Raw genomic sequence first — 19,861 nt, forward strand, 5'->3', positions numbered from 1 at the left:
TTGTAGATCCTCAGTAGACGCTGCTTTCGTAAATCGTGTGGTTTCTGATTCTGTATCACTGTACTTTCTTAATCAGTATTTGTAAATGGTATAAAACAAAGATTGTTAGATTCAGCTGAGAGAGAGAGAGCAGATATGTATAAGAACCCAGCCCCATCCATCATGACCCTAACTCCTCAAACTTCCTCCCAACTCAAAAGATATTTAAATTGACAGAGAATGACAGAGAAAAGCAGCAAATCTTCACATTGTAGCAGTTAAGATCAAAGAGATGTTGAGCTTTTGTCTGAAAAGAGATTGAAGTGATTATCACATTAGCTGCAGACCAACTTTTTTCCAATCAACAAATGAATTAATTGTTGCAGCTCTAATATATTCCTAACAGAATTGAGGACTGCAGTGTTAAGCTGCCAGTCTTTTCTTTCTCCACAACTAATTAGACAACACACTTTTAAAGAACACAATGTTTTTGAGTGGAACCATGTTTGTGTTTCTACTAAACAAGATGTGTCATTGAGGGTAATTAAGACCTGTTCTTCGTTGGCAAAGTGGGAAACGCCTCCATACCATGTTTAAGATAACACTGTTTCATATTTTGATCTTTATTATTACACTTTTATTTCCATTATAATTTGTTGATTTCTTAGTTGTTTGTGAGTTGATAGTTTGTGCGTTCCATCATTTCCAGGTCTTATGGAAGCAGCGCTGCATGAGGCTTTATGAAAGAAATTAAATGATTTTAAATCTAAACATCTCAAAAAGCACACTTGTATTAAGAATGAAAGCCGAGCCCAATAAGACTGCATCTTTATAGGTAAAGTCAATGGTACAACTTGATCAGCAAGACCTACAACCCCTGATCCCAGTCAAGCTCTAGTCTCCTTAAGGCAAGCGTTTTATTTTGAAGCCTAACCGGAAATCATTCTTTTATAACTGTACATCACATGACATCTCTCTTAAAACGTTTTTTCCCATCTACAGGCTGCTGTACAGTGTTCACAGTGAAAAGGAAAAAAAAAATCAACATACACTGAATCTCGGCGGAAGGCTACTTCACGTGGAGATCACAGCACCCAGAACACCGCCGCCCTGCCTCCTGTTGCACCGTGTGTGTGTGTGTGTGTGTGTGTGTGTGTGTGTGTGTGTGTGTGTGTGCGTGCGTGCGTGCGTGTACTGAGCCGGTCACAGGGCGCTTGCACGGCGCCTGTTTTATATTAACTCACTGTATCTGGACAAACGATTAACAAGCTTCTTATTGACTGATGAAAGCAGATAGGATCGATTTTTCCGGCCGTGCTCTTTATCTCTATAAACTGGACATGAGGTTGTCTGATGCACTGATATGGCGCCTGCCTTAACAGAATTACCCAAATGAATTATGCCCATTCCTAATGCATGGCAAACAAATGCATGATCAGTCTCACGTTTGATGCAACGTTGCAGAGTGCCAGGTGGTCTGCATGCATTGACTGTGGCGCCATCACACAGGACCAGGAGGTCACTGGCTGCTATGAGCCCAGATTTACCTAAATATCTCAGCCTTGAATGCCTCAACAGTAAAGCATTAAATACAGTGTGAGTGAAACTGAAATAGCAACATGGTCAGATAATGTGAGGACACACTTTCTTTTTTCCCAAGCAGGCATTCCATAAAGAAAAAAAAAAAATCAACTCTTTAATCGAGCACAGACAGTTTTTGTGTCCAAACAATAAGACTACCCATATCATGAATAGAAAGTGCTGCTGTAAAATAATTGCTTAATTGCCAACATAGTGATCTTAAGACAAACATATGAATTTATCATTTTGCTGACATGATCTGCAAAAGTGAGAGCAGTCATCACATTTTCTCTCCTTCTAATTCAAATTAAATTCACACAGTACACTACAGTAAACAGGCCCATTGTGATGCAGCCATGTACCCATAAAAAACACACGGCCATGCTCTCTCAAATTCAAATTCACCAGAAAACTTAAATCAGTCCCGTACAAACTGAGGAGGAGGCTCATGGAAAAATGAAGGCCGTGCTAGTATTCGTCTAAGTTATCGGCTTTGGGGACGGAGAGGCCTCGGTCCTTCAGGACCTGCATTTTGACTTTCTCCGTCTCCTGTTTGGCTTGCTGCTGCAACCGCTGCTCCTCCAGGATCTCTTCAATGGAAACTTGCTGCAGGACCGTGTCACTGGGCTTATCCACGTCCTGCAGAGACAGAGACCATATTATCTGATTAAACCATATCTGCGAAAGGCTTGTAACAAACTATTATGTACATTAAACCACAGGTCAAATACACTTGAACGAGTCATACGAGCCGTTTTGTGCTTTTCTGGTTGATCAGCTGTGTTAAGTCTTCACTGTTTATCACACAGTAATGGCACTTTCGCTTCAGGTTTAGCATCAAGACCTTCTACCATACAGTATCGAAGTAGTTTCCTGTTGAGACGGACTTGTCACTGTTGGGCAGATCATCCAAACTCACTAGATATATCTGAAAAGGCACTAGCCCTGCTCAACCACAAACCTAACCTGCATTAAATCACTGCCAACATCTCCATTTTTGGCAGCAACTAAAATAGAAATTAATTAGTGAGTGATGAATGAATAATGAAGTGAAACTGAAATTACAAATGAGCCTAATTATCAGACTACCACAAACCTCTTGAACCACGAAAGATGTTAACATCATCGTCTGAAGCACCGAGCTCGACAACAGTGTACTGGCGCCTTGTATCTGTGTTACATCATCACGTTCTCTGATGGCCATAACTTCTAGGCTCATTCTTCATTGATTACATGAACTGACTGCATGATGCATATTTATAGTAGTGAGATATAGAGTCTGGGTTGATGAGTCATGTTTGTGCTGTGTGCAGGCCTCAGCGGTCCTATACTATCACTGTAATGTGCCTGTAAGGCATCTTTGCAACTATTCACACACACTACAGATGCATGATGATGACAAAAACTAAATGTTATGGACGTTAACTCTTCTCTATTGTTGTGCGTAAGAGCCTGTTTAAGTGGATGAGCAGGAGTAGATACATTTATCTGTAGGTTTCAGACATCTTTAACTGTGTTTTTATTTTGGATATTTACCATGTTATAGCACATCAAGATGGATTCACACATTTTCAACGTTTGTAGTTCATGAGCTTTCCTCCCGGACTCTAGCCATAAAATGCTGCCAGAGGAGGCTGCATACAAAACAAGCCATCAACTGGCCACATGTTCATGTGAACATCTACCCCATGACTCATTACTGTTAACTTAATCGTTTTGCCAGAGGGCAAATTATATCATTATTATTATTAACCGTGGCCTAATAGTACTTGACAGCTAGTGTTGTTTAAACCCTTTTTGTGTTATCCCAACTCATACACTCACAAATAAAACGAAGATATTTCCACTTACTATCTCCCCCAGCAGGACCACATTCTCTCCTCTCACTATGAATATTCCTCTGGGGATGTCACCAAATTTCTTCCCCACGTGGATCCGCTCAACTGTCTGATGGAAAACTAAATTAGCTGAGGGGGGACAAGAGAAACACGTTAGAGAGATACAGAGCAATTTAAGATAGAATAGCACCTTTCAGACAAAAACAAATGCACGAGAATTGTGGAAATGGTGCGAATCATTTACACATGAGCTGTACATGTTTTGATTGGTCTTCTGCACTTTTCATGCGGAGAAACAAGTGGGAGACAATTAAATGAGTTGTACCAAACTGATCAATGCTTCTGAGGTATCCGATCAGTGTCCTGCCATCTCGGAGCAGCACCAGGTGCTTCTCTGCGGGACACAACCAACACAGGCGGGTTCAGTGACAGTATTAGACGGTTACAGTTGATCCAGCTTGTGTCAGTCACGATGCCACATCTTGAAACGATCTTTTTTTTTTTTTTACACTAAACCACCTCTCCCTCCACCCTCCTCTCCAACTTACTGTCGATGTCGTCAATGAGGCTTGCCGTCCCTGGTACGTAATTCATCTTGGGCAACTGTTTATCTGCTTCGTGTTTCTTTATGTAACGTTAAGCCATGAATGTTTCAAAATATGTTTCTTTCAAGAAGAGCACAGGAAGCGTCTTTATACACGCCTGGGATAAACTTCCTGTAGACGTTTAACCCTTTGTGCGCCAGACTGCAGTTAAGTTTCTGTTCGTAAACTTTGTAGGGCGGGTGCTTTAATTATACACCTTTAAATAAATATGGCACCAAAGACGGATCGTTTTTGAATATTAAGATAGTGGCTATTATCGAAAAAATATAATATTTTTATGACGTTTTGCTATTGGCTAATAGCGTCTACTGACGCACATGCGACACTAAAGATCGTATATGTGTTGGAGACAGTGCCAGATTCGAAATAACGCAGCAATTTCTTTGTGTTGCCATACATTATGCAATTTTTTATTTTATTTCATCGAAACACACGCATACATTAGACCCTCCATACAATTACACAATTTTGTTTTTTTGTCAATTCAGTGCAAACAAAACTGATAGCAGAGCCTGGCGCCTCTCACTCTGTACAGACATTCCGCGCTGCCAGAAAAAAGCAGCAGAGTGAGAGATCTGTAGTTTGAATTGTGCCCCTCATTAAAGACACAGGACCGGATTGCCTGAGCTCGGCGTCATTCAATCATTTCCTGATTCCAGTCAGGCGATCTGTACTTCTGTAGAAAAACACCAACGTCGACGTTAACAGTTTGTGCCATTAGTGACACCAGGCTTGTTAAAGGTTTGTGTTTTTTATTTGCTATGGCAGATGACAGGACGGCTGCCGGGGAACGCGCGTAGCTGATGCATCATCATCAAATGCAGTCAGATCTGAAGTCTGGCTGGCCCTCGACTTGTAACTCGGGAAATAACGGGAACTGGAATAACACTATGGTAAGTAAGCGGATACAGCTTAGACAAATCCCCAGGGCTTGTTCGCTGTCATTGGGTTTGCTTATTTTTTAAACAAACGACCTGAGTTTCTACGGAATCACATTATTAAACAGCTAGCTTGCGTAGTGCTCTGTCCATGCTAGCTGAACGGCTAACGGAGCTAGCTGGCATTATGTAATAGTTACCGCTGCCCTGCTAGTTCAGCTGTTGCCCGAGTTTGTCACGTTTATCTTGACGTGACGACACCGCTAATGGTACGACAATTATTACAGTGGGGTCAAAACACACAAGACATGTTTTTGCGAGCGAGTACCCTTCTTTAGATATTCAGCATGGCCTCCTCTCGGTCAGTTTTTGTCTGCTTTGGACAAAACTGGTTTAGCAAGTAATGAGTGAGTCAGTGCAACTGTTTACAGAGTTATTGTATTTTCCGGCATTGGCTGTTAAAAGCATACGATTTCCTGATTGTTACCTTTTACCCATCGCAGCTCAGGTCATAAATACTGGGACTTAAGCAGAAAGATATCTTCTTTAAATAAGTCGCCTCTTTAAATAACTCTCCTTTGTGCTATTCTGTGTTCACAGGACGCTCCTCAGTATCCAGGCTACCCTTCACACTACTGGTATCCTCAGTCTCATTCCACAGGACACTATGCAAACACCTATCCCTCGGGATCAGATGTTCAGCCACAATACAATCCACAGGTACAGCTCATGATGCAACGTAACCCTGGCCCTCTAAATCCGATGGTGTAGGAGTAAATCTCCTCACTACCTTAAGTCTCTTAAGTGCTTTCACCTTTACCTTACACTTTACTATAGTCCGCTGCTGTGTTACATCACTGACGTATACATTTACACAGAGACAGTGTTATCTCCCATCATTTATTCCCCATCCTTGTGCTTTTCATGTAGGTAATGCCTGGAGGTTATCCAAATGGCCATGGTGTCTACAGCCCAGCGCAGAGTCAGTATTCCACAAGTGGTTTCCACCCATCCAACCCTTTCTACTGTGCTGACCCCCAGAGACCAGGTCCAGGTCCTTATCCTAACCAGGGCTGTCCAGCGGAGCAGAGCAGTGGGCCGTCTGGTCAGCCACACTCTCAGCACCAACATCATCACTATCCGGGTCCACACTGTCAAGGGGTGAGTTAATTTAAACACACACCATAGTCAAATGTAGGAAATAGTAGTGACCAAATGTAACATTAAATTAAATTATCTCTGACTGTGTATACCATACAGAGTGATATTTGTAGTATAATTTTCTTTGTCTTTTTCTCTGAACCAAAGTTACGTTCACACCCAAAGGAAACTGAATATTTTTGGAAATATTACATATACCTGTCCTACCTCTGCTCTCAGGCTCCTGGATATCCTGCTGGACCGTACCCTCACTATAGTGAAGGTGGTCATGCGATGCCTCCAAACCCCCCATACCCCACTGGCCAGTCTCTCCATCCCAGTCCTCAGGCTGAAGCGTGGGCACACTCTGGGGCGTATGCAGCCTCACAGCAGCAATGGCAGCCGGGCCAGCAGCCTCCACAAAACCACTACGGAAATCCTGTCCGTCCGCCGCATCCTCCAGCGTGGCCAGGGACCGGAACTGGAGCTCCGCCACCATACCAACCCAAGGTAAGAATCTGAAGCTTTTTCGGAGTAGTTTTGTTAATTATGTGAGGTAAATGAAAGGAGATGCTAGTATAAAACATCATTAAACATGCAGTGTATTACAACCTCAAGAGATGAACTGAGAATCATTGATCAGCTATAAATATCAGGACACACGTCTAGTTTCACCACAGTATAGGCAGTGATTATTTTACTAAATCAATACAATTTACAAATGCTGTGCTTAAATGTTATGGAGATTGAGGATTAAAAAGTATCTTTAAAAAATCTTTTGTTTTGTATCGCTTTAGGACCAACAGCACCAACGTGCGCCACAAGTGGGACCTAAACCCAGACCGACCCCATCCCCGAATCCCCCCAACGGAAAGCCTGCAGAAATAAGTTCACCTCCCCAAATGTACAACAAAACCGGGAGAGGTGAGCCTAATCCTTCACAAGGTGAGCCCCCGCCCTCTGCCCCGGCCCAAGCTCCAGCTCCAGCTCCAGGTCAGGCTGGACTTCAGCCCCTGAGCGATAACCCCGGCCTTGCTAAGGTCCAGCACGTCATGGCCAGAGTGCTGCTGCTTCAGGAAGATGTTGATGAGTTTGTTGGCAAAAAGACAGACAAGAGTTACCGGTGTCTGGAGGAACTGCTGACCAAAGAGCTGCTGGAGCTGGACTCTGTGGAGACTCAGGGACAGGAGAATGTCCGGCAAGCCCGAAAGGAGGCTGTACAGAGGATCCAGGCCATTCTGGACCGGCTGGAGAGGAAAGCTTTCTGAACTGGACTTATTCCTCAGTTTGTGGGTCACTAAGTCTTGCTGTTTTTCTTCTTCCAGATCTTCCATGAACACGGTGAAGGTCTAGTCTTGTTCTTTGGAGCTGTGTTATCTTTAGGTTTTTTTTCCCCACCACCATGATATAAAATGCCTGAAGTAAATGGCATGGACCCAAGAACAAGAGCAATTACTGGTACATGGAATCAACCTTTCAAAGCCTAATTATGCTGGTATGAGTGACATGGGGGTAGTAGAAGTGCAAGACTGATGGTTGTACCCATCTCAAGACTTTCAGCCTCTGTTAGCGGCTGTGCTGTCAACACAACCTGACACTCTTGCTCAGCTCATTTTTTATGTCATGCCTTTGCCAGCATTATGCCGGGCAGAGTCACTGGAAGATGGATTTATTTAGTGCAACATTGCAACTGTTAGTTGTCTGTAACCTGTGATACAGATTCAGATTATCGTCATGCTGTCCCTCAGGATCGTGGGTCGCTTTTAGTCTGACCCTACATCAAACAACACGTGCACTTCCTTAGCTGACTAATTATTACATGTCACAGACCATTTGCATGTTCACGATATTGTCCTCACGCCTGACAGGGTCCATACACTTATTTGCCCATACTTATTTCTTCATGTCTCTGCAGGAATAGGTGCAATGCTTTCCTTTTCAATTGTGCTCCCAGCCCTGCATGCACTGTAATATCAGATAAGCACTCAGTACAGTCATGACATCTCCGAGCTCATAATTGGACCTAGATTGTAGCAGATTAGTGAAAACCCCCTGAAGATTACTGTCCCCATTACTCCATCTTTTGGATGAAACTGCTTCCTAAGTGCGGACCTAGAATCAGACCTACATATGAATGCCATGTATTTCAATCTAGGAACCACTGTTATTGCAGATACATAAGGAAATGGTTATGAATTACTTGAAAAGCTGTTGAATTGTGTTCCTCTTCTCCCTTTTTCAACACTTAGAACATACATAGGAACTAGGCAAGAGAATTGTGTTTGTTTTCAGAAGTCAGAAATCAGTTGCTGTAAAGGAAAGGATGTACTTTTTTCAGTAATGTTTTTTGTGCTTAAGGACAATGTTGATCACAGCAATTTGATCATATGTTTAGTTTGATAATTGTTTCTGTTTACTCTAGTACTGATATCCTTGTTATATCAAACCCAGATTTGCACCACAGTCCATATTCTTGTGTAGAGCAGGTCTTTTTTTTCCCCAGCCATTCTTGATGTGTTGATTTAGAAAAAAAAGAGTGCCATATTTCAGGGGATGGTTTTATATAATTAGAAAAAAAATAATAAAATAAGATGACAAGCTTTGCATGGAGAAAAAAAATCACCTGTCATACGTGTTCATTTTTGTGCTGTTAACTTTCTGTTTTGATGGAGCACAACTGTACAGTTTCAGATGTAATGCATGTTTCCAACACAAGATGGGAATCTTTGCCTGATGAATATTGAAGTTATGACAAGTGAGGAAAAAAAACAGATAAATAATTAAATGTCAGTATATTTTTTAACCTGTGATCAAATGAATATTTTTTGCTCTCACTTTATTAAATTGTACAAATATATAGTTAACAAAGTAAATTTCTCTAATTGTGAAACAATTTATGGATAGTGGCACCAGATAAACAAGAAAGTAGAAACACCTTCTGTTGCAAAATCCAAGAATAAGAAATTGCTTCTTTTTTTTCTTTTTGTCAAGTGGAAACTGTTGCTGGGGTCTCCTCTCCCCACATTTGCCACCCAGCATACAGATCTTTAAATAGACAGCTATTTTGATGCAAAAGCATAACACAGGCCTGTGAAGGCTTGAGGCACACAAGCCACATTTAATTTGAGGGTCAAATGGCCTGACAACACTTGGGACACCCTGTGGTGAGTGAATCTGAGGCACAGAAGCCTGAGACTAAAACCACCTCTGGTATTCATTCTGCTCCGTTTGACTCAGCAGTTGCAGGGGGCTTGCTTGGGAATACTTCTCTTTCAGCTTTCAGCCACGTGTAAGAAGTTTTTTCTTCTTCTGTTTTTAACTCTTTGTATACTTTTAATGGACTAGTTTGGACAAGATAGCACTGCTGTCACATCAGAAGTCTGGCATCAACTGCGAACGGAAAAAGCTATGTCATATACATCTAAACTTCCTGCGTCCTGGAATGATAAACCCCCCTCTCGGAAGGTGGAAATTGACCTGAGCTCACCTGGTCTTGCAGTGTTTGAGTTGGAGAGACTCTTGTTTACTGGCAAAGCCATCATCAGCCATGCAGATGAAGTTTGGCCAAGGCTTTATGTTGGTGACCAGTAAGTAACTCTCTTTTCTTTTGGTAAACACCCACAGACTGGCAGACAAAAACGAAGCATGGCCTTGTAACTTTTTACTCTCTGAATGTTATTTTTATGACAGAGAGAGAAGGCTGAGTCCTTCTTACAAATGTCACCCTAGTCTGGACTTGGATTCAGTCCACATGTGTGAAAGAGCTGCACTGATCATAAATCAGATTTAATTGCACGATGAGTAACCTAACCACCTCAAGCTGCATTCCACCTTAGGAACTTGAGTAAACTACAGCTTCGATACGTGAGAGTTTCCACTAATGCATGGGCATGAAAGCATGTCTCAGGTCTCGGATAAGTAATAACTCACATGTCTGAAGTACTTTTCTAAATATCAATCCATCACTATGGAATACATTACATGCAAATGGTTCATTAGGAAACACCTGCAGCATTTTGATTGTATATTGTTCCTATTGTCAGACATAGTGTTGTGTTTTTCAGACACAGTGCAGAGAACACAGCTGATCTGTCCAGGCACTGTATCACACACATCCTGAACGCAGCTCACAGTAAACGCAGAGGACAGCCAGACATCTATGAGGGTATGAGCATCACCTACATGGGCATAGAGGCTCACGACTCCTGTACCTTTGACATGAGCGTCAACTTTCATGCAGCGGCAGATTTTATCCACAGCGCTCTCCGCAGAGGAGGTAAGGGTGAAGGGGGGGTTTGAAAAAGGCAATTGGATTTGGTGTCTGCTTAGAAATGAATGTTGTAATGTAATGTTTCTCTGATTCTCAGGCAAAGTACTGGTGCACTGTCACGTAGGCGTGAGCCGTTCTGCCACCCTGGTCCTTGCTTACCTGATGCTAAAGCAGAACCTGACCCTCGTGGAGGCTATCTGTGCTGTGAAAGAGAACCGTGGTGTAATCCCTAATCGAGGATTCCTCAGACAGCTAATCAAACTAGATGGCCAGCTGTTTGGCACACATCACTGAACCCTGTCTGATAGTATTACTGGTCCAACAGCTCAGGTATTGTCCAGAGATGAGATATACTGATTTCATTATCGTTTTCACTGTTAGGACTACTAGGATTGTTTTTGAAAAGGGAGTAAACACCACCTGATCCTTTCTTAGATCATGTTTAATTCCAATGAACTTTGAGGTAAAAAATATTTATACACTGTCAATTTGTACATGTTTAAATGGATTGGAGTTTTACATTAAAAATATAAATCTGATGCAGCTTTTGTTGAATGTCTGGCAGTCATTTTAATTTACACATCAACACTTCTTACATACAAACACATCCAATGGGTTTCTACTGTATGATATGGATGGTAAGGAGCATGGGCATGAGCATGAGACTGCTATCATCACTAACATGTTATTGTACATGTAGGCAACTTGGCGTTTGCATTTATCCTGTGCGATCTCCATTTGATACCACGGGTTGAATAGTAATCATTACACAGAACAAATACAGTGACCAAGCAAATAAGAGGTTGTGATAGAGAATAAACAAAGCCAAAGTTCAGTGGCATCGATCAGTCTAATAAAATAGGACATCTCCCTCTGTCCAGCCTGTGCTTCACTGTCTGTGGTTGATGAGACACACTGTGAGCAGCGGCCAGAAGGAGGTAAGTGGTTAAAAAGATTTACAGAGCTTTAGCAACACATATATATATATATATATATTTTTTTTTTTTAAATATATTTTCATATATAACATGTTTAACTGCTCCACCTACAGATGCACACACAGTTACAGTTACACATGACTGTGTTAGTGTAATATTAAGAATTTAAAATTAAAGCCCCTGAAAACTTTGGTGGAAGTCTTATGTATTTGTGTACTTTATGTTGAATAATCACAACTAAATATACAAGAATGGAAATAAAAATGATTTCATCGGGTTTGATTGACAACAACCAAAAAGAAGATCGTAATTGATTCACAAAAGTAGGTGTTATTGCCTTATCTAATTGAGCCCCGCCCACTTCAAACCAGCAAGAAGAACATAGAGTGACAGAAAAATCAAAAGATATAGGTTACTGTATACTACTGGTCAAAAGTTTTAGAACACACACACTGGTCCCTCGTTTTCAGGGATTAAGACATTGGTTAACTTACAGTTTTCTTGCAGCAATGCAAGTAAATTAAGACTTGAAAATGACTGCTAACAATTCCTACAGGTCACACAACTTGTTTTGTTGTATGAAGACAGTGTTGGAACAAACTGTGTTACTACACCCTCTGATGCATTATTGGGACAACACAGTACGGCAGGAAGTAGGGCTGTATATTGATATCAGAATGGTTAGAAAAAAAATAAGTAACAAAGGAAGACAGGCTGGTTGGACGGGGGTTCATCCTACAGCAAGATAATAAAGGAAAGAACCAGACAGAGGCTTCACATGAGGGAAGAGCCGGTTTGGGATGAACTGGGCAGAAGATGAAAGCAAAGCAACCTACAAGTGTAACACACTGCAACTTCTGTAACCGTGTTCAGACAAACTTTCTGAACGATGTTTCATTTCAATTGTAGAAAGAACGTCAAGTGTGTTCGGCTGCTGGATGAGTCAAAAATTTAGATTAAATTTTGTTCAACAAGAAGATTCCTTGTTTTAAAATCTGCAATTGTTTTTTTTTTTCCATGTTTTAATTTCAGAAACACTGAGACATTGAATTATGTAAATCTAAATAGCACCTGGAAAAATGGACATGATGTAAAACTTTTGACTGGTAGTTCAAAGAAATCTGTTGAAATGACAAACTCTTCTAACTGAAGAAAATAGCGTGTTCTTATAGGAACCAATAACTCATAGTAAGAAAAGTCCTTTTAAACCAACATATTACTCTTGTTTATTGAGTATTTGCCCTAGCAAACATTGTGTAACCCAAATGAACAGTGCTGCACTTTTGACCCTCTCTCTTAGTTCACCATGATGCATGCAGCCCTGAGTATCTGGATCTTATCAGCAGTGGTCTGCCTGGGAAGAAGCCATCACCATTTAGGTCATGGCCAGGAAGAGACAGGCCAAGACACTGCAGTTGACCCTGGTACCAGCAGTGTCTCACTGGTGACTTCAGCAAACAAAGAGTTTACCTACAGTCTGTACAGGAAGTTAGCGGCTCATGCTGACTTACAGGGCAAGAACATCTTCTTCTCACCAAGAAGTGTGTCCATGGCCTTGGCCGCCCTGTCTGTAGGAGCACGGGGGGAGACCCACGAACAGCTTTTCAGCGGTCTGGGCTTCAACAGCTCCCTACTGACACAGGCAAATGTAGATCAGGCTTTCCATACAATCCTCGAAAGGTCAAACAAGCTGTCTCAAGAAGACACCAGTGAAGGGACGGCTGTGTTCATGGATAACCGCTTCAAGCCACAACCTGATTTCCTGGAAGTCTTGAAGCAGTCCTACTTTTCAGAGGGGTTTAATGTTGACTTCTCCAAAACCACAGACAGCGCCAATACCATCAATACGTATGTGGCAGAGAAGACCAAAGGGAAGATAGACAACTTGGTTGAAAATCTGGATCCAAATACAGTCATGTATCTCATCAGCTACATCTACTTCAAAGGTAAAAGGTATCATGTAATTGCATGTCTCTCTTTCTGAGGTCACATATTTAGTTTGATGTATCAACCATAAACTGGGTTTTATTTCCACTCATCACCATCATACAGGAAAGTGGCAGACTCCATTTGACCCTAAACTGACCAAGGAGGAGGATTTCATTGTGGCTGAGAACACCAAGGTTTGATCATTTATTCAGAGTGGACTTGAGTTACAATAATTATACATCATGCAGCCATCAATCTGTGTATTTATTAATTAAGGGACTTTTTGCTTAAATTGTCATTTTCCAGGTTCCAGTGCAGATGATGAATATGGAGGAAGATGTTGACGTCTATCATGACCTTGCAATTAACACATCAGTCCTCCACCTTCCCTTCAACAGCTCCTACTCCATGCTGCTGATGTTGCCTAATAATATGGCAGAACTGGAGACTGCCATTTGCCCAGGCCACGTCACCAAATGGCTGAAGTGGATGAAATCCAGGTTTGGGAGAAATCATCATATAACCATCCTTAAATTCTTGGTTTCTAATATGCATAATTTGACACTGAATAAGTGACTCATCTTCGTCCTGTCAGATCAATCACTGCATGTTTGTCTATTTTCCAATTTTATAGGACATATGACATATTTGTTCCAAAGTTCTCCATCAAGAATTCCTACAAGCTGAATGATGTGTTGAATCAAATGGGAATGACAGACATGTTTGGTGATCGTGCAGACCTGAGTGGCATATCAGAGGGGCAAAAACTGGCAGTGTCAGAGGTAAGGACAGCGAGCATGTCATTGCACGCACATTTCCTACCCAGTATCTCATCCACCTTTCATCTCACCCTGCCTGTATTGTGCTTCAGGTCGTGCACCAAGCTACCCTGGATGTGGATGAGGCCGGAGCCATCGCCACAGCCGCCACAGGCATCGGCATCACACTTCTTTCCTTCCGCCACATCCCTGTCTTGAAGTTCAATCGTCCATTTATGGTCATGATCGTTGACCGCATCACAGAAGACACCCTCTTCATTGGCAAGATTACCAACCCAAACGAATGATGACAGAAAGATTTATGTGTTGGCTCAAGCACAGCTGTTGCATCAGATATAAAATATAAACACTTAAAAGAAACATTTAGTGTGTGGTCTCTTCTCTTATGGCTGATTATGTAGCAAACACTTTTATATGTCTATTTTGAAGAAAAAAATAATACAGGGAAAATCATTATGCACATGCAATGATAGTGATATTAATAATAGTGGCAGTAACAGTGATAGTAATGTAATGGCAACTGTAGTGCTCCTCCTGATAAAAATAGTAATGACATTAATAATCATTAATTATAGTAAAATTAAGCAGGTTTAGCTTGTGTGCCTCAAGCCTTCACAGGCCTGTGTTATGCTTCTGCATCAAAATAGTTGTCTATTTAAAGATCTATACGCTGGGTGGCAAATGTGGGGAGAGTTGACCCCAGCAACAGTTTCCACTTGATGGGGGGGGGGATCTTTCTCTTTCTCTCTCTGATTGTTTCAGAAATCTTACATTATTATTCCAGTATCTCCCTTTTGGTTCCCCCATATGCTTGGTCCAGTGGCAAGCCCCATTTTGTTTTCACATTATATTAAAAGCTGTTACACTGTAACTATAGAAGATAATATGGGGCTTTTATTAAGTGGAACAAATAACAAAATCTCTTTCAAAAAGGTTTGAAGAGAGCAGGGATATAGTTTTGTTGATAACTGGTGTTTCTGTGGCTGCCCTGACCTGCTGAAAGCAGACGGCCTTCATCCCACCAGAAAAGGCGCTGCTGTTTTGTCTAGTAATGTATATATAGACAGGTGTTTACAGCAGGTTTGACACTTGGGACGTAGTGCTCAGCAGGTCGCAGGTGATTACAGCCTGCTAGGGTTTTAAGAAGTGCAGTTTTGGAGTCCACTAGTCTAGAATCTAAGTTTAGGGAGGAAAATCTCCATAGTATAGAAGACTATCCGCCTGATAGCCACATTTATAATATTGAGACTGTCTCCCTCCCCCGCCGTACTACTCATAAGTTCTTTAAACATGCAAATCCACACATATTGGCCACCATTCCTTTAACCTGTGGCAATGAAGTGTTTCACAAAGCATCTGACACATTTCTCCAAAACAAAATCAATACTGTATCATCACACCGTCACATGTGCAGGCCCTCTACATTTTTCCTTAGAAATAAGATAAACACAGTTCTGTCCAGCCTCAGTTGCCCCTCTCACCACTAAAACCAGAAAGTTAAAGAGGTCGACACCATGGTGTGCTGAAGAAACACAGCGCTGAAGCAGGCCTGCAGGAGAATGGAGCGCAAGTCAAAATCTGAAGCACTCTACCTTCAGTGGCACAAGTCTGAGTCAAAATACAAGTGTGCTCTCTCTCCACTGCTAGAGCAGGCTACTCCTCTCAGTTAATAAACAGACTTCTTTTTGACAGCCACGTGTAAGAAGTTCCGCCCCCCTCCCCGTTTTTAACTCTTTGTATATTTTTAATGGACTAGTCTGGACAAGATAGCACTGATGTCACGTCACTCTGCTGTCTGGCATCAACCGCGAGCGAAAAAAAGCTACGTCATACACATCTAAACTTCCTGCATCCTTGAATGATAAACCCCCCTCTTGGAAGGTGGACATTGACCTGAGCTCACCCGGTCTTGCAGTGTGAATTGGTGAGACTTTTTTACTGGCAAAGCCATCAGCCATGTAGATGGAGAAATAAACAAAGGCAAAGTGTAACGGGGTGTGGTAGGACCCAATTGCAGCACAACCAAACAGGTGAATAGTTGGCAATGATTTATTAATGAACCAGCAGAGAGAACACACAGGTGGGTATTAGGGGTAGAGGATGGGGTCCGGGGCTGGAGAGCCGTGGGTCAGGTGAGTGGAGAGAGGTGACTGAGCTCACACTCAGGGGAAAGTTCGTGGACCCAAAGGCTGGGGCTGGCGGTGCCGGGCGTTAGGGAGCAGGAGGATCAGAACCAGGGGAGCAGTCGGCGGGGCAGACAAACAAGGAGGAAGCAGGCAGGCGGCCAATCGGAGTCAGACGAAGGATCGGGAAACCAGCAGGGAAGCACTCACGTTGCGACGTCGGAACTGGAGAACGCAAAACAGCCACAGGGACAGGGACAAGCAGACGGGGACCAGGAAGCGCACAGGCAGAACTCGTGGTCGGCGACAGAAGCTGAGGCGTTTACCGGGTCAGGGACGAGCAGAGTCGATAACGGGAAGTCAGTCCTGAGATGACTGCTGGAAGGTCTAGCATGATAGTGAGAACAATCTGGCAAAGAGCAAGTGAACCGGGGATGCATATATACTGGCCTGATTGGAGATCGAGTGCAGCTGGGGGCAACAGGTGAGGACAATGAGGCTGATTAGGAGGTGTGGCAGAGTGGAGAGTGACACAGAGGCATAGCAGGCGAGGACGGGCTTCCATCAAACGCATAAAATGGGACATCTCCCTCTGTCCAGCCTGTGCTTCACTGTCTGTGGTTGATGAGACACACTGTGAGCAGCGGCCAGAAGGAGGTAAGTGGTTAAAAAGATTTACAGAGATTTAGAGACATTCATTATTTTAGCAATATGTGTTTTTTCCATATATAACATGTTTAACTGCTCCACCTACAGATGCGCGCACACACACAGTTACACATGACTGTGTTAGTTTAATATTAGGAATTTAGACTTGAAGCCCCTGAAAACTTTGCTGGAAGTCTTATGTATTTCTGTAGTTACGTTAAATCTCAACTAAACATGCAAGAATGAAACTGAGTGATTCATAATAACCCAAAACATTGGAACAAAAGAACCAGAAGAAGTTTCACATGAGGGAAGAGCCGGTTTGGGATGAACTGGGCAGAAGATGAAAGCAAAACAACCTACAAGTGTAACACACTGCAACTTCTGTAACCGTGTTCAGACAAACTTTCTGAATGATGTTTCATTTCAATTGTGGAAAGAATCTAAATTGTGTTCTTCAATAACACCCCCCCCCCCCCCTGTTTTAATTTCAGAAACACTGGGACATTGAATTATGTAAATCTAAATAGCACCTGGAAAAATGGACATGATGTAAAACTTTTGACTGGTAGTTCAAAGAAATCTGTTTGTGAAATGACAAACTCTTCTAACTGAAGAAAATAGCGTGTTCTTATAGGAACCAATAACTCATAGTAAGAAAAGTCATTTTAAACCAACATATTACTTGTGTTGAGTATTTGCCCCAGCAAACATTGTGTAACCCAAATGAACAGTGCTTTTGACCCTTTCTCTTAGTTCACCATGATGCATGCAGCCCTGAGTATCTGGATCTTATCAGCAGTGGTCTGCCTGGGAAGAAGCAATCCCCATTTAGGCCATGGCAAGGAAAAGACATGCCAAGACACTGCAGTTGACCCTGGTACCAGCAGTGTCTCACTGGTGACTTCAGCAAACAAAGAGTTTACCTACAGTCTGTACAGGAAGTTAGTGGCTCATGCTGACTTACAGGGCAAGAACATCTTCTTCTCACCAAGAAGTGTGTCCATGGCCTTGGCTGCCCTGTCTGTAGGAGCACGGGGGGAGACCCACGAACAGCTTTTCAGCGGTCTGGGCTTCAACAGCTCCCTACTGACACAGGCAAATGTAGATCAGGCTTGCCATACAATCCTCGAAAGGTCAAACAAGCTGTCTCAAGAAGACACCAGTGAAGGGATGGCTGTGTTCATGGATAACTGCTTCAAGCCACACCCTGATTTCCTGGAAGTCTTGAAGCAGTCCTACTTTTCAGAGGGGTTTAATGTTGACTTCTCCAAAACCACAGACAGCGCCAATACCATCAATACGTATGTGGCAGAGAAGACCAAAGGGAAGATACACAAGTTGGTTGAAAATCTGGCTCCAAACACAGTCATGTATCTCATCAGCTACATCTACTTCAAAGGTAAAAGGTATCATGTAATTGCATGTCTCTCTTTTGTTCTGAGGTCACATATTTAAGTTTGCTGCATCAACCATAAACTGGGTTTTATTTCCACTCATCACCATCATACAGGAAAGTGGCAGACTCCATTTGACCCTAAACTGACCAAGGAGGAGGATTTCGTTCTGGCTGAGAACACCAAGGTTTGATCATTTATTCAGAGTGGACTTGAGTTACAATAATTATACATCATGCAGCCATCAATCTGTGTATTTATTAATTGAGGGACTTTTTGCTTAAATTGTCATTTTCCAGGTTCCAGTGCAGATGATGAATATGGAGGAAGATGTTGACGTCTATCATGACCTTGCAATTAACACATCAGTCCTCCACCTTCCCTTCAACAGCTCCTACTCCATGCTGCTGATGTTGCCTAATAATATGGCAGAACTGGAGACTGCCATTTGCCCAGGCCACGTCACCAAATGGCTGAAGGGGATGAAGTCCAGGTTTGGGAAAAATCATCCTATAACCATCCTTAAATTCTTGGTTTCTAATATGCATGATTTGACACTGAATAAGTGACTCATCTTTGTCCTGTCAGATCAATTATCACTGTCAGATCAATCACTGCATGTTTGTCTTTTTTCCCAATTTTATAGGACATATGACATATTTGTTCCAAAGTTCTCCATCAAGAATTCCTACAAGCTGAATGATGTGTTGAATCAAATGGGAATGACGGACATGTTTGGTGATCGTGCAAACCTGAGCGGCATTTCAGAGGGGCAAAAACTGGCAGTGTCAGAGGTAAGGACAGCGAGCATGTCATTGCACGCACATTTCCTACCCAGTATCTCATCCACCTTTCATCTCACCCTGCCTGTATTGTGCTTCAGGTCGTGCACCAAGCTACCCTGGATGTGGATGAGGCCGGAGCCATCGCCACAGCTGCCACAGGCATCGGCTGTCTGTCCCTCCAATACATCCCTGTCATGAGGTTCAATCGTCCATTTATGGTCATGATCGTTGACCGCATCACAGAAGAAACCCTCTTCATTGGCAAGATTACCAACCCAAATGAATGATGACAAAGATTTTTGTGTTGGCTCAAGCACAGCTGTTGCATCAGATATAAACACTTAAACATTTAGTCTGTGGTGTCTTCCTTTATGGCTGATTGTTTAGCAAACATTTTTACATGTCTACAAGAACATGCAATGATAGTGATATTAATAATAGTGGAGGTAACGGCAATGGTAAAGTAATGGCAACTGTAGTGCTCCTCCTGATTTAAAAATAGTAATGACAGTAATAATCATTAATTATAGTAAAATTAAGCAGGTTTAGCTTGTGTGCCTCAAGCCTTCACAGGCCTGTGTTATGCTTCTGCATCAAAAGTTGTCTATTTAAAGATCTATATGCTGGGTGGCAAATGTGGGGAGAGTGGACCCCAGCAAGTTTCCACTTGATGGGGGGGGGGATCTTTCTCCCCTCTTCTGATTGTTTCAGAAATCTTACATTATTATTCCAGTATCTCCCTTTTGGTTCCCCCATATGCTTGGTCCAGTGGCAAGCCCCATTGTTTTCACATTAAAAGCTGTTACACTGTTACTATAGAGGATTATCTGGGGCTTTTAAGTGGAACAAATAACAATCTCATTCAAAAAGGTTTGAAGAGAGCAGGGATATAGCTTTGTAGATAACTGGTGTTTCTGGAGACAGTCATTGACACCCTCCACAAGAAGGGTAAGCCACAAAAGGTCATTGCT

The 19,861-nt window shown here is 42.3% G+C and overlaps 5 protein-coding genes across 8 annotated transcripts; 4 read left to right on the forward strand and 1 right to left on the reverse strand.

Moving 5' to 3' along the window:
• Window positions 1–790: 790 nt before the first annotated feature.
• Window positions 791–4,116, reverse strand: lsm1 (LSM1, U6 small nuclear RNA associated). Its single transcript, XM_056377277.1, has 4 exons — window positions 3,947–4,116; window positions 3,724–3,792; window positions 3,412–3,527; window positions 791–2,199 (listed from the first exon to the last, which is right to left on the reverse strand). Exons 1-4 carry the CDS (start codon window positions 3,990–3,992, stop codon window positions 2,029–2,031), a joined length of 402 nt encoding a protein of 133 aa, XP_056233252.1. The 5' UTR covers window positions 3,993–4,116; the 3' UTR covers window positions 791–2,028.
• A 497-nt stretch (window positions 4,117–4,613) lies between these two features.
• Window positions 4,614–8,824, forward strand: bag4 (BCL2 associated athanogene 4). The gene is made up of 5 exons (XM_056377275.1): window positions 4,614–4,896; window positions 5,482–5,601; window positions 5,812–6,042; window positions 6,262–6,531; window positions 6,819–8,824. Exons 1-5 carry the CDS (start codon window positions 4,807–4,809, stop codon window positions 7,287–7,289), a joined length of 1,182 nt encoding a protein of 393 aa, XP_056233250.1. The 5' UTR covers window positions 4,614–4,806; the 3' UTR covers window positions 7,290–8,824.
• A 168-nt stretch (window positions 8,825–8,992) lies between these two features.
• LOC130170123 (dual specificity protein phosphatase 26-like) lies at window positions 8,993–10,830 on the forward strand. Its single transcript, XM_056377276.1, has 3 exons — window positions 8,993–9,608; window positions 10,086–10,297; window positions 10,389–10,830. The coding sequence occupies exons 1-3, from the start codon at window positions 9,430–9,432 to the stop codon at window positions 10,583–10,585; spliced, it is 588 nt and encodes a 195-aa protein (XP_056233251.1). The 5' UTR covers window positions 8,993–9,429; the 3' UTR covers window positions 10,586–10,830.
• A 258-nt stretch (window positions 10,831–11,088) lies between these two features.
• Window positions 11,089–14,297, forward strand: LOC130170120 (serpin A3-5-like). Of its 2 annotated transcripts, none has more exons than XM_056377269.1 (6): window positions 11,089–11,229; window positions 12,530–13,175; window positions 13,282–13,352; window positions 13,465–13,658; window positions 13,793–13,940; window positions 14,030–14,297. In XM_056377269.1, exons 1-6 carry the CDS (start codon window positions 11,197–11,199, stop codon window positions 14,222–14,224), a joined length of 1,287 nt encoding a protein of 428 aa, XP_056233244.1. In that variant the 5' UTR covers window positions 11,089–11,196; the 3' UTR covers window positions 14,225–14,297. The 2 variants fall into 2 exon arrangements, with proteins under 2 accessions (XP_056233244.1, XP_056233245.1); XM_056377270.1 differs by lacking the exon at window positions 11,089–11,229 and adding an exon at window positions 12,296–12,417.
• Window positions 14,298–16,078: 1,781 nt separating this feature from the next.
• On the forward strand, window positions 16,079–19,242 carry LOC130170121 (serine protease inhibitor 2.1-like). 3 transcript variants are annotated; one of them, XM_056377274.1, is made up of 7 exons: window positions 16,652–16,717; window positions 17,203–17,361; window positions 17,443–18,110; window positions 18,222–18,292; window positions 18,405–18,598; window positions 18,752–18,899; window positions 18,989–19,242. In XM_056377274.1, exons 3-7 carry the CDS (start codon window positions 17,471–17,473, stop codon window positions 19,175–19,177), a joined length of 1,242 nt encoding a protein of 413 aa, XP_056233249.1. In that variant the 5' UTR covers window positions 16,652–16,717; window positions 17,203–17,361; window positions 17,443–17,470; the 3' UTR covers window positions 19,178–19,242. The 3 variants fall into 3 exon arrangements, with proteins under 3 accessions (XP_056233246.1, XP_056233249.1, XP_056233247.1); XM_056377272.1 differs by having other exon boundaries at window positions 16,653–16,717; window positions 17,465–18,110; XM_056377271.1 differs by lacking the exon at window positions 17,203–17,361 and having other exon boundaries at window positions 16,079–16,717; window positions 17,465–18,110.
• The last annotated feature ends 619 nt before the right edge of the window (window positions 19,243–19,861 follow it).

This window comes from Seriola aureovittata, chromosome 5 (genome assembly GCF_021018895.1).
Source record: "Seriola aureovittata isolate HTS-2021-v1 ecotype China chromosome 5, ASM2101889v1, whole genome shotgun sequence".
NCBI lineage: Eukaryota > Metazoa > Chordata > Actinopteri > Carangiformes > Carangidae > Seriola > Seriola aureovittata.